Source organism: Fonsecaea multimorphosa (genome assembly GCF_000836435.1).
Source record: "Fonsecaea multimorphosa CBS 102226 unplaced genomic scaffold supercont1.25, whole genome shotgun sequence".
NCBI classification, from domain to species: domain Eukaryota; kingdom Fungi; phylum Ascomycota; class Eurotiomycetes; order Chaetothyriales; family Herpotrichiellaceae; genus Fonsecaea; species Fonsecaea multimorphosa.
Window position 1 is genome coordinate 219,063 of NW_015971659.1, and position 15,098 is coordinate 234,160.

The window sequence follows — 15,098 nt, forward strand, 5'->3', positions numbered from 1 at the left end:
ATGAAGTCGAGGTTGGATGTCGAGCCTGGACTAGAATGGAAAAGGGACCAGTGGCTCCTTGGGCTCTGCTTGCATACGGACCTTCTGTGCGCCCACAGTGCCCAAAGCCCCTGAAAAGCATCCAGGTGGACCTTTTCCACCTTGCCTTCTACTCGAGAAATGGGGCTTGCCGACCCAAGATATCAAAACCAATGAAATATCCAGGATGCAGACTCTGGACCTATGGTCACTGGAGCATTTGTCCATTGTCGACCGTGTTGTTTCGACTTACGCAGAGGGAGTTAAGTCTTCGCTGAGTCTTAGCACGAGGTAGAACGGATACTCATATGGTCTTGATTTGTTTTATTGTCCTTTCCACGACTGACGCTCCAGAAGGCCAGGAGCTCAGCGGGGTTCCCGGCCTCCAATGTAACACCGTGGGGAGGTGCATCAGGATACTTGCTGAATCCTCTAGATATTGGCCTCCAACAGACCACGCCATGTTGTATGTACATAGTTCCTCCCATGGCCGGAAGTTGTGTATCAGGTGATCTGCGGCTGTCTTTGATCTCCATCACGTAGCCGAGCTCTGTTTCTTCTTAGTACAGTGTATCTCCGCCCTTTCCCGTGGTATTGCCTGGTCTGTGATCTGTTCCTCTGGACCCCTTCGCCTCTTGTGCAGTCGGGTAGTCTGTATGAACCTCTGGACCGCCTGCGGGACCATCTACACCGGGGATGTAATTCTGCTGCTGGCCCCGGAAACCGGCTTCGCGAGTCGACTTGAGGAGCTGGAGGTAGCGATCTGTGAATTTGGATGGTGGACCGTTAGATACGATGTAACCCGAATCCAGTAGAAGCAGACGGGCTCGGGGTTCATTACCTCTGTACTTTCCACATTTCTCGAGATGATTCACTCCTTCGCGTGCGTAACACTTTCCTGTGAAGATAAGGCGTTAGGCCAGACGATCAAGAGCTTGCTAAGCAATGGAGATTTTCCTTGAAGGCCATATCCGTCGCGTCAAGAGAATCCAGACCATCATTGGAACTGGCCCTTTATGACACTTTCTTAATCCCCGCTTTGCACCGCAGCTCGAGTGGAGGGTATGGCAGAAGGTACAGTCGGTAGCATACCCATTTCCTCTCCTACCAATCTTCTCATCATCCTCTGAACCCATTGTTCTCGAACAATTGCGTCTCTTGCATCGGCGACTGCTTCATTGTCTTGGAAATCAACACCCTGGAATGTTGGGGGGACTTTGGGTTTCTGGCGCAGAAACAACTCGGACTCGGGCGTAGGCATAGTGGGACTTATGTCGGGCTTCTTCACAAGATTCGAGGTGTGGTCGGGAGTGTTCGAGAGTACAAGGTGGAGGAGTTTAAAGTGATGATGCGCCGCGTTCCACTACTGGCACACTGACTTCCTCAGCTGCTGGCGGACACAATTTGTGAAGACGGCACCACTACGCAGCCTTTTGGTGAAGAGCTGAGGAAGACACAGCTGGTTTGCGTGTACGAGGTACGTTGTGTATAGACATGACAGGATAGACTGCGCCCACTAGAGCTCAATTCGAGCTGCCTCTGGTGCCAAGCTCTGCGCCGCAAAAGCGGCCAGGGAAGCTGGGGGACCAATACTACCTAGGTAGTGCAGCTAACGCATTGCTGGCCGTATCTGGTGGCTGTATAGCGCCGCCTTATGGACAAGATATACCAACAACATACCTACCTAGGTAGGTACTTCGTGCAGAGGTAGCTGTTTCATCTGTGTGAGCATGTCTTGCTCAGGCTGCATAAGCGTGCACATAATTATCGACATCAACGTCCGGAAATTGTGGATGTCCGCTGTCATGATTTTCGATCCTGTGGCTCCCGGTGCATTATCCTTCACAGATGGAACCCAGATTTGACAGTGCGCGTGTTTCAACAAAATCCTCTAGCTCATAGCCTCCGCGGAATCTCACTTGAGCCTCCACCGAAGCTGATCTCATCAGATATGCCTGAGAATGCAGCGAACGACAATCTTGGTGGTGATATAGAGCCCGGCCGCATTGGAGGCTGCTTGGGAGATCTCGACTCCGTTTGTCGCTGACTTGATGTCCCCTCGTTGACACTGCATTGAGGTTCCCGTGCTCTCAGTAGCACGTCCCCAGCATGATTCGCCTTCCCCGTTGGTAGTCTCAGGGTTAAAGGCTGGAGATCGCCGCCGCCCTCCCTCATCTTCGCAAACGTTGTGGAAGCTCGGGATAGCCGTTTTCGCGTCAGCCCACAGGCTCTCTCGTTTTCTCCTGCAGATCGCATGAGGATCCGCCTCTCAAGATCTTGGCGCATGTATGCTTCAAAGGCATCAGTTCGAGCATCTCGGTCATCTTGGCAAGAAGGGCAGAGCGTGTTGATCCCGAAGGTGCGCAGTGGATGGGTCAGCGTGTGAGGACAGCGCATGGACCGAGTTGAGTCTGTGAGCTCAGTCGAGCGGGTAGTCTTGATGTCAAACTGGTTTTGACACAGGACTTGGGGTCTTTCGCATTGTGCTGCTTCCGTGTGTGGTCGGCTCATTTTCGATAGTTCATGTGGGCACTTCGAGTTTACTATGGGGGTGCCGGACAAGGCAACGTGACCGCAGGTCAGGAAGATATAGGACGTGTACCAACACATATTCTCTCTTTTCCCATCTATTGATTTCCTGTGAGTCCAGTACTTTCTTTTCCCAATGCAGAAGAGACTTGAAACGAATAGATTTCGAGACCTTGGGGTTAAATCGCGCGGGCATCGTGGCTCGCAAACAAATCGTGTTTGTAGCTCGATGAGGGTTTGAAGCGCTGCCGTCTGCTCATGACGCGCGCATCACTCCTTGTGATATCGACGGGGCATTTCTTTGTGGCATTTCTTTGTCCCTGGCACCGAGTGTGGTGTCTCTATGTCCGGAGGCATGTAGGAGTCACCGTGACCGTTGTTGTCCGATTACGGCGAACAAAGGCCTCAGCCGCATAACACAAAGCTGAAGGCCTTAGCTTTTTGGCAGACACGATGTTGTCTTCATGATTATTGAATGTAAGCGGCACTGGCTTCGCATAGTCTTGTTATCGTGGCCGTGTGTCCAAATTGAGCCTGTGCCATCCAATGTGACAGTAACGGCCAGCGCAGTACTGCCAACCGCAGACCATTATTGTTTCAGTGATAAGTCAAAAAAGGAACTCATCCGTGATACGAGCTCGAGAGCAATAATGATTGGTAGGCCAATGAAGAGATTCCATGTTCAAAGAGGACTGATAAGCACTCCAACACTCGTCCTGGGCCATCATTCATGGTCCCTCTTCCTGTGGCCGCCTCGACAGTTGCTGCTGCTGGTTGAGCATGGTCCCCACGAATGGTCCAGGTCATGATATCCATTTTCATCCATTCACTCTTCCGCAGCCAGAACCACTGCCGGACGACTGGCCTCGTCACGGCCCTCTCTTCCTTGTCCCAATGCACTCGCAATGTCTGCCTTCTTCCCCGTCCAATCTTCCTGTTCTTCTTCCTCGATCTCTTTCCCAGTTCGCTCTCCCCGCTTGTGCAACTCCGCCTCGTGATCGGCCGCTTTCTTGTCTATGTTCTGTGTCAGACTCTCTTCCTCACCATGTCCCCCACCACCGCCCGTTCGCACCGCTCTTGCGACATCGCCTTCGCCTGGCATCCGCATTTGCTGGCCTTCTAAATTGGGGTCCTCGGAGTAGTTTTGCGCATCGGACTCGGGAATCCGTTTTTCTGTAAGGGGACCTCGCTCGCCACTCCCCAGAGCACCTGGTTTAGCCGCTTCACCGTGTTCCGAAGGGACGTCGTGCGCTGAACGACGATCAACTGTCTTGGATTGGGTGGAGGAAGTGTCCTGCGCCGTTGTTTGTTCTTGAGAGGTCTTTGAAGCAGGGTTTTGGGTTTGGTTTAGGCCAGTCTGTTGACTTGGCTGAGAGGGTGCTTGGGGGTCGAGTGCGGACATCTTGGTATATTGAGGGGGTTGAGGGTTTTGGGGGTTATGAGTTAGGGTAAGGGGAAACTCGGAATTAGAGGAGCCTCTCTGACAGGAATCCACGAAATGGTAAAGTGGCTGATGGTATCGAAACTTGGTGCCAGAGGGAAGATCAGAAAGATCAGAAAGATGAGACACAGTTGATATGGAATCAGACGTTGTCTGCTTTTTAGGGTGATAAGGACAAAGGAACGGCGGGAAACATATCTTACCAGCAGTACCACAGGAATATTATTCTAGTCGATTGTGTCATAAGAGTTGATCGTCGAGCTGGGGGCACCCAGCATGGTGGGCATGAGGTGGACGTTGACGTCATTGGAGACAGCCTCGTCATGTTTAATTTATCTAGGATCGCAGTTGGGCAAGGCTGAGTTTGTCGTGAGGCTGAAGGGATCTGCTCTTTCAAGTTGCCCGGACACAGAAGCTCCGCTTATCCACTCCGTATGCCGACGGCTAGGAACAATGTTCTTTTCATTTGGCTAACTGCAATGTCCACGCTTTCAGCTCGTGGAGGCTTCGTGTCGAGCAAGTAGGTGATCGATATACATCGATGTTTTCGGGAGCAAACCAGGGTTCAAGCGTACTCCTCAAACAGTGTACTTGACTGCCCCTTTGACTGACCCGAGTTCAAATCTTGCTGAAGCGTCCTTTGAGATTGCGCCAACTGTGCCCCTCATTCTTCGTTGAGTCTCCTTACTGAGTGTTTCGTCACTGTCACATCACGCTCACCTTCTTCTTTACTTACCTTGCTAGGCATTGTGGCATCTCTCGATCATTGACGGGTTCGCATGAATTCGTTCCGTGAGATCTTGACCCGGACCATTTCAGAGTGGCTTCCCCACCTCAACCCTCCACCAGCTATGCCTGTTGTTATGCCAACACCTGCAGAGTGAGCGAGAACCTTTTCGTCGAGTTATCTTTACTGACTTTAGTCAGGATTGCTGAAGCGGAAACAGTTCTTGACAAAGAGTTCAAGGAGTTCAAGAAGGCAATGGAGACTGCTAGGAGACAGAAGAAGATTGCAAATCGTCTGAAGAAGCTTCGCTTGCGCCTCAAAGACCTGACCATCCCCGCGAAGGTCAGCACATTCGGCCCAGTCATATCTGCGTTTTAGACTCACTAAATGTGGTACAGGTCTACAAAGCCGGAGTCATCAAAAACCAGGAGCACAAGCTCACCAACCTCCCACACGAAGTCAGGGCGATGATCTTCAAAGCGCTGCCGTTGAATGCAGACCGTGCCTCTTTAGCCCTCACCTGCAAGACGCAGGCCGCATCGTACGAGCAATTGAGAGCAGAGAGGAATAAGAAGGACTATGACCATCATGTCCCCAAGCGTTCCCTGCGAATCCATCGTCTGCAAATGCTTGTCCGCGTTCGTGAGACGATGTCGCCGAAACATCGCCTTTGCTATACGTGCCTCCAATTTATCGACACTCACCACGCGGACAACAAAGGGACGTGGGGAGGGGATCCCATGCAAGTGCAAGGTCTCAAAGCGGACAAGGCTGCCATGGTAGAAGGGCCTCGCTGCCCGCTGTGCGTCGCTGCCGAGAAATTGGAAACTGCGAAGCATAAGGTTACGTACAAAAAGTACCTGGCCCTGGCAGACAGCTGCTCTTTGAAGAAGTGAACAGCCAAAGAGAGGTATCTTCGAGGTTAAAGGCTTGGATGGGAGCTGAGAACATCGAATCGGGCCTGGAAGTGAAAACACACACCACATCACGCCATCTTCAAGAATGCCTTCGAACAATACTAGGTATGGTTGATATGGAAATGGCACTTGGGGGCTCCATCAACTGAAGGGAGATTGACAATATGTGCTGATGGCAAGCGACCTTTCCCTGGGGATTTTCGATAGCGACGATGATATTGGTATCAAGCTGCGCCATGGCACGACGAATGAAACAAATGGGAACAGATGTTCAAGATTCCGAATGACGTGGATTCGACGGAGTTCGTGCCTGGTCCAGCTTGTCCACAAATGGACGATATGGAGCAGCAATCGTGTGAGGCTGAGGCCGATCTCGACTCTCGAGCGCTTCATCGGTAGCTCCTGGATACTGCTGCTGCGTCTTGTGAATTCGATCCAAGGGTTCGCCAACAATGTGATATTTAGCCCACTCAACCGGTGGAGTGCGAACGATGTTTTGTGCGTGCGGGAAGTGGCCAAACTTGGACGTATCTGTTTCTTTGTCCTCAGCTGTGACAGGCTCCAGCCCATCAACATCTACGCCAGACCGTGGCGAGCGACTGAGTTTTCCTGTTTGGAGGTCTTTGATAAACTGCTCGGGGTCCTCCAACGCGGCCTTTTTCATCTTGTCCAAGTCCTGCATATCACGTAGGGCCTGTTGCCGCTGAATTTGGAGAATGGACAAGGTGGCTCGTAAGGCCATTGCGTCTGGGTTGTCATCTAGGCTGACTGGAAGGGGTTCCGGTGGCTCGTCCATCCATTGTGCAGGGGGGAGGTCTCCTCCTACTCCATCGTAGGAGGCCAAGCTGGTATGAGACAAAGTGGGAGTTACTGGCGAATAAGAAGGACGTTGAGGACTGCCGCTTGACTCGTGCTCGACGGTAGTTCGAGGGCGTGCAGGCGTGGAAAACGGTAAGCCATGCTGCGAACCCGTGTCCACTTTGTCTTGCTTGTTGTGGTCGGTCATGATCAAGCTGAGACGTGCGCATGCAGGTGGGGGAGGAGTTGGAGGGACAAATGGTTCGAAAAAGAGAAAAGCTTTGGCCCAGACCGAAGTTTGCCGAACGCTTAGCTACGTTGCAGCTGCAACATCAGATATATCAGGTTGTGGGATTTGAAATGCGCCACCGAAACTGCTGGTGGAACGAGTTGGGGATGCGGGATGGGCGCCTCGGTTCCCAGGGTCTGTTTCCACATGGAGAAAGGAAAAGGAACAGAAGTCTTCGACAAGGCAGATAATAGCTACCTAGCTAACAAAAAAACATTCCTCCACTTTGCCTCACTGCCCGGTTATATGACAAAGGGTCGTTGTTTTTGCGATTGCTCAAGGCAAACGGGAACCAGGGCACTTACAGAGCGGCAGCGGCATGAGATGTGGATTTTACTACCTACCTGTACCTAGATACCTACCTACCTAGGTACTGCTGGGGTACCCAGTAGGGGCTGTTGAGTGCCCCCGGAAGGACGATTAGGGAGTGCTCCACCGGTACCGAGTACAGAGTACAGGTATCCCTACGAGTAGAAATAGTTCGTCGGGTAATAGCTCTCGGCAATCGCTCAAGGGTGGGCCGCGATTCGCAAAGGGAACATTAGTTTCCCCGAAAGCATTCGCCTGCAGACTGTGCTGGCTGCTCAAGGGTTCCTTGACTCAGGGGTTTGCTTTGCTTCGGATGCATACCGTGAGAGGGTGTCGAGGTATTTTCATGCAGGTGCAAAAGTCACTTGTGCCGACCGATCCTCGTAATTCCACGACCGCGTGCCCTCGCCACGTGTTGGTGTGCCTTGCGCATCGGTTGATCATCCCTTACTCAATTCTTTCTCCATGTGGCTTGAAACTTTCTTCCAGGCCTCCTAGTCTGTTCTTGAGCTTTGGTGAAGGGTGCGCCTCGCAGCATTGGCACCGTGGTTTGGATTAGCTAATGACTTCCTTTTCAACTGTTGCAGCTGTCAACCCGGCTTGAGGTACCTAATGGTCACAATCACCATGTCCGCGGATGTTTTGTTTGTGGAGGGATTCCAAGACCTGTCACTCTTTTGCCATCTCTCCCCCGCGCCTCCCAGACGTCCAGGCAACAAGCTACTGCAACAAGCCACATAGTACCTAGGTACTCTGTAGGTTGCGGTAGGGGAGGCAGGTGTCGTTGTTTGTAGAAACCCGGTGCTTCGTTTACATGACTACGGTTCGGGTAACATCTAGCGGCCATTAAGTCAGCAGCGTGAACCACAAAGGGAAAGCGACAAACACACCATACCCGTACTCCTCATACAGGGGAACATTGAAATGCAAACCGCCCGGGACCAAACAAGAGACTGGCGGAGCAGCGACCTGTCGGTGTTGCAAGAAGGGTCTCGTCCACCTAAGTGCGATTTTCTCGGACAAAAGATGTGGAGAAGTTGACAATCACAACTGGAGCGACACAAGAGGACTGATGGCGCGGCGTCCTTCGTACTCGAACGGAAAAAAAGGCACATTTTCTATGATTTTCTTTTACGTTGTCACCAGCCAATAATAATAATGGGAAAACGGAACTACCTGGCACCCACTGGCACCCAACCTGGTAGATGCGGTGTCTATCTCAGACTACTACTAGTATCTGGGACAAACACCCTTGGACCTCGTAATGGCAGCCAATCACCCCAACCTTTTGATTTTGTCCATGCTGCGTCCATGCTTGCTCCCCCTTCCGATCAAGGGTCATCGATTTTTCTTTCCTTTCCGCTGGGCGCGTTGGCGATCCGCCCTGTTGAGAACCGAACAGAGTGACCTCGTACAGCACGTTTCCCCCGTTGCAGCTCCACACGCGCTTGTCATTTCGTTCCCTTTCGTTCCCCTGCCTCGTGTGGGTGCGTGGTCTTGCTTGCCTTGCAGGCTGCCCAAGCCTCCTACCTCCATTTGCCCACCATGTGCATTTGCTTTCCCCACGGCCAGAGCCGCTTTTCAGCTCGATTCCTGGCTGAGAGCGGCAAAGGGACATGTCAATCCGAACCCGCCACCGCCAATCCTCCTCCGAGTCCCTCCCAATCTGCCATCGACGATCCACGAGGGATCTCCATGTCAACGGCGAAACCCAACGTCTACCACCTAGCTTCCTCTCCCCAGGGGTCCTCCCTCGCAACCCTGTAACCTTTTTCAATTCCATCCTTATTTTCCTGCTCTCTTCTCTGCGCCTCCCACGTTACGCCCTCGCCGCGGTATACCTGCGGATGCGTGGTTCCAGTCCCTCGTGTATCCTTTCGTCTGCGCAGCATCCGGGGTACATTTTGGGGAGTACTCAGATTCAGCAATATTTAATCCGCCACGCCACACTCAACGGACGCGGTAGTGCTAAGATATCACATACGACACGCTGGCTGGAATTGGCACTCCTTCGGTCATCGCAATGTCAGTCTAGTCGTCTCCGCGACTGTTCCTCTACCACTATCTGGCCACGCCGTTGTGGTCATGCCAACAACGGTGTTGGGCATTGAAGAGCTAGAGAGTCAGCAACGGACATCCAATGGGCTATTGGACCAAAATCTTGCGCCCCCGCGCGGTTTGAGCGGTCCGCCGCAGAATCACACCCCAGATATCACATTGCCGGGACACCAAGATCAAATGGCTGGTCAAAGCGATCAAGATACGGACTTCAAAACACCCAGGCCGCGTCTTACTATTCGTGAGCTTCGGCAGGCTGCTCAAAAGGAAACACTAGCAAGTCAAGCAGGAAAGGCTGCTCAGGACGCGCAGGAAGTACGACGCAAATCCACATCAATGCCACAGAAGAAGCCCTCCATCCTTGGCGGCTTGTTCCAAGTCCGAGAGCCGACTCAAATTGCCTTGAATCAAGTTGCCTCCCAGATGATTGCCCAGCATGGGTCAACAAGTGCCACTAAAGTGCCTAATGTGAGGTTGGAGAAGATGCCGGACTTTGTGCCTAAGGTCAATTCCAGATGGGACGGAATCCCAGAGAACGTGAAGCGAAGAGAAAGGAGGGAGAAGGAAAAAGAAAAGGAACGAGCTAAACGAGACACCTTTTTCTACACGGACTCTAACGCTCGCAGTGACGATGGCAAAGGCAAAAGGCGCACGAACGCTGGAAGCCGGAACTCGAGCTCGACTACCGGTTCCTCCTTTGGTGCTCACGGCAGCTCAAGTGGCTCCCAGGGTGCCTCTTCCCGTACGCAATTTTATACTCAATCTGTCAACTCATCTGGTGACCTCGCGTCGCAGCAAAGAACTGATGCCTCGACCTTTTCTGCTCCACTGACATCTTCCTCCGCACTCAGTGAGACTGAAAGCCTCTCCGACAAGCCGATTCGTGGACCTAGGTCGGCTGCTACAAGAACACATTATCCGCATAGCAAAGACCAGACACTGGATTCTCGAATTCCCCTAGACAAAGGCAAATTACCTTCCACTTTTTGTACATCTCCAGGATCAACGACCAAGGAATACGAGTCCCTCAATTCTCCCGTTATCACTCAGTATCGGGGCGAAGGGGAAGGGTCTCGGCTGGAATGCGAGCCGTCCCTGTCTATACCCATCGCCAAAACGGTGCCGCCACACCCGACCTCACCGCTTGGAAGTTCTCGAGACACATCGCCGACCGCTCCATCGCGCGTCGAGCCGCCCTTACAATCGCCACAAGGTATCAACGACATGACCAGCCTGCAAGCGGCTCTGTGGTCCTCTGAACCTGGCGTGCTTAGTCCGTCAGCTTTCGTGAAGAAAAAATCAGGAGTAAAATCCAACAACGCTTTTCTGGCGGGCGAGGCTCAAGAGCTGGTGTTACCCGATGAAGTCGCTGATCGTGACAACCCAGGCGCAGCAAGTCAAAGCCTGAAGTCAGGTCGATCGCGCATCCTACAAGACCTGGAGAAGCGACCCGACAGCTCTCGTGATCGCCTTGGACTGAGGGCAAGCATGCTTTTCAGTAACGACACGACACCGTGGGAATTGCAGGAAACGAATCAGCCACCACCGTCGAGTCCCACGTCCGGCAAACATGCGCCAAACACGAAGACCAAGCTCCCTAAGCCTTTTGGCAGGGCTGGCAAAGAAAAAGAGAAAGGGAAGGCAGCTGTGTAGCCTCAGCTGGAGCTATTATAATCGTTGGAGGCATCTGAAGGAGACAGCTTTCATGATCTATTAGGCCATTCACCATAAAAAATATCGAGCTCAGCGCTGCTCTCCCTTTTGGCATGGTTACGAATAATGAATTTTTTGAGCGCATTTTATGTATAGGATACCCTTTGAGATGTCTTGATGTTGCGGGAAATGGTGAACGGCATGAAATCAGGCATGTATGTTCAGTCTTGGGCAATCTGATGGTGTGGTTTCAATAGGATCCGATTTAGCTGAAAAGCAGTGTATATTTCCTTGTATACACGCCTTGGTTCTCCGGGCAGGTATACTTGCCTCGAAGACGGAGAATCTCGTAAAAATTGGTGATGTTTGAGTAATGTTTGCGGAGAAAGAAAAAATTGGTGAGTCGCCTGAGCGAACTCCACCCGCACTGTCTTTCTCGCAGAGACTTCGCAGTTCGACCCAGCTTTTGTGGGAATATTCACCACGCTTCTGTGTTTTTGCTGTCAAGATACTGAGACTCTAGATTTTGTGTGTTTGCACGATGAAACGCAAAGCCCCCGACGATGGGGAGTCCCCATTGAAAAAGCGTATTGTATCCGCCGACGACGGCAGCCTTCAGTCTGCCTTTCGATCAGATCTCTTCGAGGTTGACACTCGAGAAGCTTTCTGCAAATCTTACCAATCATCGAAGCCTTATCCACATGCCGTTGTACCCTCCTTGATCCAAGAATCTCTTCTGCGGTCTGTGCGGCAGGAAATCACCACCCATATCCATTTCACGCAGAAAGAGACGGACATCTATCGCATTTACCAATCCGGCGACCTCGCAAATCTCTCCAATCTCGACGCCGGGTCCCTCAAACACTTGCCCAGCCTAGTCCACCTGAGAGATGCTCTTTACAGCTCTGATTTCCGGGAATGGGTGTCCGCTGTTACCGGCGCAGGCAAGCTGTCCGGTAGAAAGACCGACATGGCGGTCAATGTCTACACACCAGGGAGTTATCTATTGTGTCATGATGATGTGATTGGGAGCCGAAGAGTCAGCTATATCTTGTACCTGACAGATCCAGACCATCCCTGGCAACCTGAATGGGGAGGCGGACTGAGGCTGTATCCCACCGAGACAAGAAGAAATAAAGCTGGAGAGGAAATCAAGGTCCCTCTCGCCGAACATAGTTTGAATATTCCTCCTTCCTTTGGTCAATTAAGCTTCTTCGCCGTTCGTCCCGGTGAGAGTTATCACGACGTGGAAGAAGTCTACCACGGACAAAGCCAGGAAGAGGACGGAGGAAGAGTCCGCATGGCAATCAGCGGCTGGTATCACATTCCGCAGGAGGGTGAGGACGGGTTCGAGCAGGGCATGGAACAAGAACAGGCTCAAAAATCTAGCCTTGCGCAACTCAAGAGCGCCTCGAATGAGTTTGACGAGCCTCAATTGGTGTTCCGTCATTTTGACGAGCCCCGGAGTGTCATGGATAGTCGCGCGATTGCAAAAGAGATTGACCCAGGCGACGACCTTGACACCGACGACAGCATACTCACTGAGCAAGATTTGACCTTTTTGCTTCATTACATGACCCCAAGCTACCTAACTCCGGACATGATCGAAGACTTCTCGTCCTCATTCGCGGACATGTCGGTGCTGCAATTAGAGGACTTTTTCAACCCAACATTCGCAGCCGAGTTAAAGGATTACATCTACAAGGCTGAAACTGAAGAGAAGCATGCGGTTTCGATGGCATCGAGATCCTACCATCCTTCCGCTTGGAGAGTTGCTCGTCCACCTCACAAGCAACGCTATGCTTACCTTCAAACCTCCGAGGCCTTGCATCGCGACAAATGTCCAATCTCCCGAATCCTGGCTGATCTGATACACTCGCATGCCTTCAAAAAGTGGCTGGCACTTGTGACAGGGCTGAAGACAAAGAGTCTCATTCGCCAGAGTGCGATAGCCCGCAGATTTCGACGAGGAAAGGACTATGCACTAGCAAATCCCTACCAAGGCGAGGCACCGAGACTAGAGTTCACCATTTCAATCACTCCAAGCGAAGGATGGGAAAGAGACGGAGATGCGGATGAACCAGAGGATGGTAAGCTGTCGACACGTTTGGGAAAGCAAGCCAACGGCAGTCGGTCTTTCCGGAATGGCGCCGAGGACGAGGGAAAGAAGAACGGCAAGGCTACCGCAGTCGAAAAACTCCAAGTCACCACGCTACCTGAGATCGAGTTCGGTGGGGAAGAGGTTTATATGGCGGGCGACGAAGAGGAAGATGGCCTGCCCAGTGAGAGCAACTCGAACTTCCTGCCAAATGTCGGCAAAAAGCCGGCCCACGATCCTGCAGTCTACAGATCCGCAGATGACGAGGATGATGGTATCCTGTTCGCCAACCCCCCAGGCTGGAATAAATTCAGTATTGTGCTCAGGGACAAAGGCACCCTAAGGTTTGTCAAATACGTGAGCCAGGCAGCACAAGGTGACCGCTGGGATTTGAAAGGCGAGGTGGAGGTTGATGAAGCTGGCTGGGAGGGAGGAGAAGGTGGCGAGGCAGAAGAGCGGGGAGGATGGGATGATGAGGAAGGCGACGGAGATGAAGAGGACACGGACGAAGATCTAGAAAGGCATGATGAAGTTGAGGTCTGAGCTTTGCTAAGCTGATGCCCAGTCGACGCCGCGGTCGACCAACATCAATGGACGGATATGTGCTGATCTCGACCTTTGCCCAGTCCCTCACGATCAAAGGTCTCTACCGCAGACTATATATACCTTAGGTATGTCTCACTGGCTGGCGGAATTGGAAAATGGAGGGTCTTGAAGGCACTGCGATTCCAGGATGCCGCGTAGGCTTCCCACACTGGGCTTGATCTTCAAAGTTATCTCGGTCCCCGAGGCTGAGCCTCATGTATGTACCCATGGCCTCCTACACGCAACTACTTCTCCAAGCTCTCGCCCCAGCGCTTCAAGTTCTCCACGACAGGGACTCCTCCTGGCGCCCGCACTATAACCCAGACGACTTCTTCATCTCCGTCGTTCACCTCCTGATGTTCCCTGTACGCGGGGATCAATGCCCAATCGCCGGGCTTGAGATCTTGCCTGACATCCCCGAATGGACCGTCTTTCCCCTGGCCCGAGGATGATACGAGAGAGCCATAGCCGCTGACGGCATAGACGATGGTGTCTTGTGTGCCATGATGGTGGACTGCTGAAGCGGAGTGCGGCTGGGCACGCATCAATGTGCCACAAATGGAAGGAGATAACTCGACGATGGCCGACTGCGCGCAAGAGTCAGCGAGCGATTCGTGGGCGAGAAGAAGGACTCGGTGGCGAAGGTGTCATTGGTCCATCTCATGCATCTCGTCTATGCAGTAGTGTTCTCGTATGGGCAACAATCATTCTCGTCTTCAGCTCTCGCGTTCATATAGAATCTTGTGGCCGTGTAGGAAGCACCCATTGATGGCGACAACAACAGCCTACTTTACTGTATATTGTGCCTCTCCAGCCACAGCGTATTGACTCTTCTCGTACGGAACAGCCCTCATGCAACGATCCACCTGCATACCGGGTGTTGGAAGAAGTGATGTGCACATACTTGCCGGATCATCCCATCCGTTTGTCCATGCCCTGTCTTGACCTGATCAGCCCTCGTCAGTTGGACTGGGCGCGGATTCTGCTTTTCGCCACTATGGGAGGTTGACATGGCAGCTCTAGTCTTATAGCTGAACCAAATGAAGATTGAAAAAAAGAGGGGGATAGTATCCAATTAACGTATAGAATAAATGGGCAGCGAAATGCCAGGGAATGCGGCAGGATGGTGTGGAATCGAACCAAGGTGCGCGAAGTTCAACCTTTGATATGAGAGAGGCTGCCGTACGTCACGCAGCGCGGAGGTGAAGACGAGATGCGGAGTTGATGCCGTCTCGTGTTGTTGTACTTGACTAATTCTCCTCATCTGGACGCGTGTGCCATGACAGTTGTAAGGAACCCATGGCGCCCATAGCCTGTAAGCAGCTGATCCCCCAGCACCACGGGAAACGTCCATGTAAGATGGCTCGGTGGGTAAGCATGCGGCACGTACAATGACCATGCGTCTCGTAAAATACTTTGCCATTCAAGTCAAGTCTATGTCTCATTACGCGACGAGCTGTATCGCAAGAAATTCGGCTGGAGCCACAGCCGAAATAGAAGGTGGAGAACAGAGGGCAGGCTCATAGCCATGCGGTGCCTCAACAACCACGTACGTCCCCTCAGCCCGCAACCTCTTCCGTATCATGCCGGTGCGGTCGCCATGAGTCCCAAGGAGACACGACACCGGGATCCAGGGCAAGGCGGGAAAGAGCACGATGTTCCTTTCTGTGTTCCCT

The 15,098-nt window shown here is 52.4% G+C and overlaps 7 protein-coding genes across 7 annotated transcripts; 3 read left to right on the forward strand and 4 right to left on the reverse strand.

Moving 5' to 3' along the window:
- Positions 1-578: 578 nt before the first annotated feature.
- Z520_09661 (uncharacterized protein) lies at positions 579-1,279 on the reverse strand (the record flags this gene model as incomplete). The annotated part of the gene is made up of 2 exons (XM_016780155.1): positions 579-916; positions 1,111-1,279. The coding sequence occupies 2 exons, from the start codon at positions 1,277-1,279 to the stop codon at positions 579-581; spliced, it is 507 nt and encodes a 168-aa protein (XP_016628738.1).
- A 2,094-nt stretch (positions 1,280-3,373) lies between these two features.
- Z520_09662 (uncharacterized protein) lies at positions 3,374-3,949 on the reverse strand (the record flags this gene model as incomplete). The annotated part of the gene is made up of 1 exon (XM_016780156.1): positions 3,374-3,949. One exon carries the CDS (start codon positions 3,947-3,949, stop codon positions 3,374-3,376), a length of 576 nt encoding a protein of 191 aa, XP_016628739.1.
- An 890-nt stretch (positions 3,950-4,839) lies between these two features.
- On the forward strand, positions 4,840-5,611 carry Z520_09663 (uncharacterized protein; the record flags this gene model as incomplete). The annotated part of the gene is made up of 3 exons (XM_016780157.1): positions 4,840-4,868; positions 4,916-5,057; positions 5,114-5,611. The coding sequence occupies 3 exons, from the start codon at positions 4,840-4,842 to the stop codon at positions 5,609-5,611; spliced, it is 669 nt and encodes a 222-aa protein (XP_016628740.1).
- Positions 5,612-5,903: 292 nt separating this feature from the next.
- On the reverse strand, positions 5,904-6,638 carry Z520_09664 (uncharacterized protein; the record flags this gene model as incomplete). Its single annotated transcript, XM_016780158.1, has 1 exon — positions 5,904-6,638. One exon carries the CDS (start codon positions 6,636-6,638, stop codon positions 5,904-5,906), a length of 735 nt encoding a protein of 244 aa, XP_016628741.1.
- Positions 6,639-9,113: 2,475 nt separating this feature from the next.
- Z520_09665 (uncharacterized protein) lies at positions 9,114-10,739 on the forward strand (the record flags this gene model as incomplete). Its single annotated transcript, XM_016780159.1, has 1 exon — positions 9,114-10,739. The coding sequence occupies one exon, from the start codon at positions 9,114-9,116 to the stop codon at positions 10,737-10,739; it is 1,626 nt and encodes a 541-aa protein (XP_016628742.1).
- A 541-nt stretch (positions 10,740-11,280) lies between these two features.
- Z520_09666 (uncharacterized protein) lies at positions 11,281-13,380 on the forward strand (the record flags this gene model as incomplete). The annotated part of the gene is made up of 1 exon (XM_016780160.1): positions 11,281-13,380. The coding sequence occupies one exon, from the start codon at positions 11,281-11,283 to the stop codon at positions 13,378-13,380; it is 2,100 nt and encodes a 699-aa protein (XP_016628743.1).
- A 287-nt stretch (positions 13,381-13,667) lies between these two features.
- Positions 13,668-13,967, reverse strand: Z520_09667 (uncharacterized protein; the record flags this gene model as incomplete). The annotated part of the gene is made up of 1 exon (XM_016780161.1): positions 13,668-13,967. One exon carries the CDS (start codon positions 13,965-13,967, stop codon positions 13,668-13,670), a length of 300 nt encoding a protein of 99 aa, XP_016628744.1.
- Positions 13,968-15,098: the final 1,131 nt, after the last annotated feature.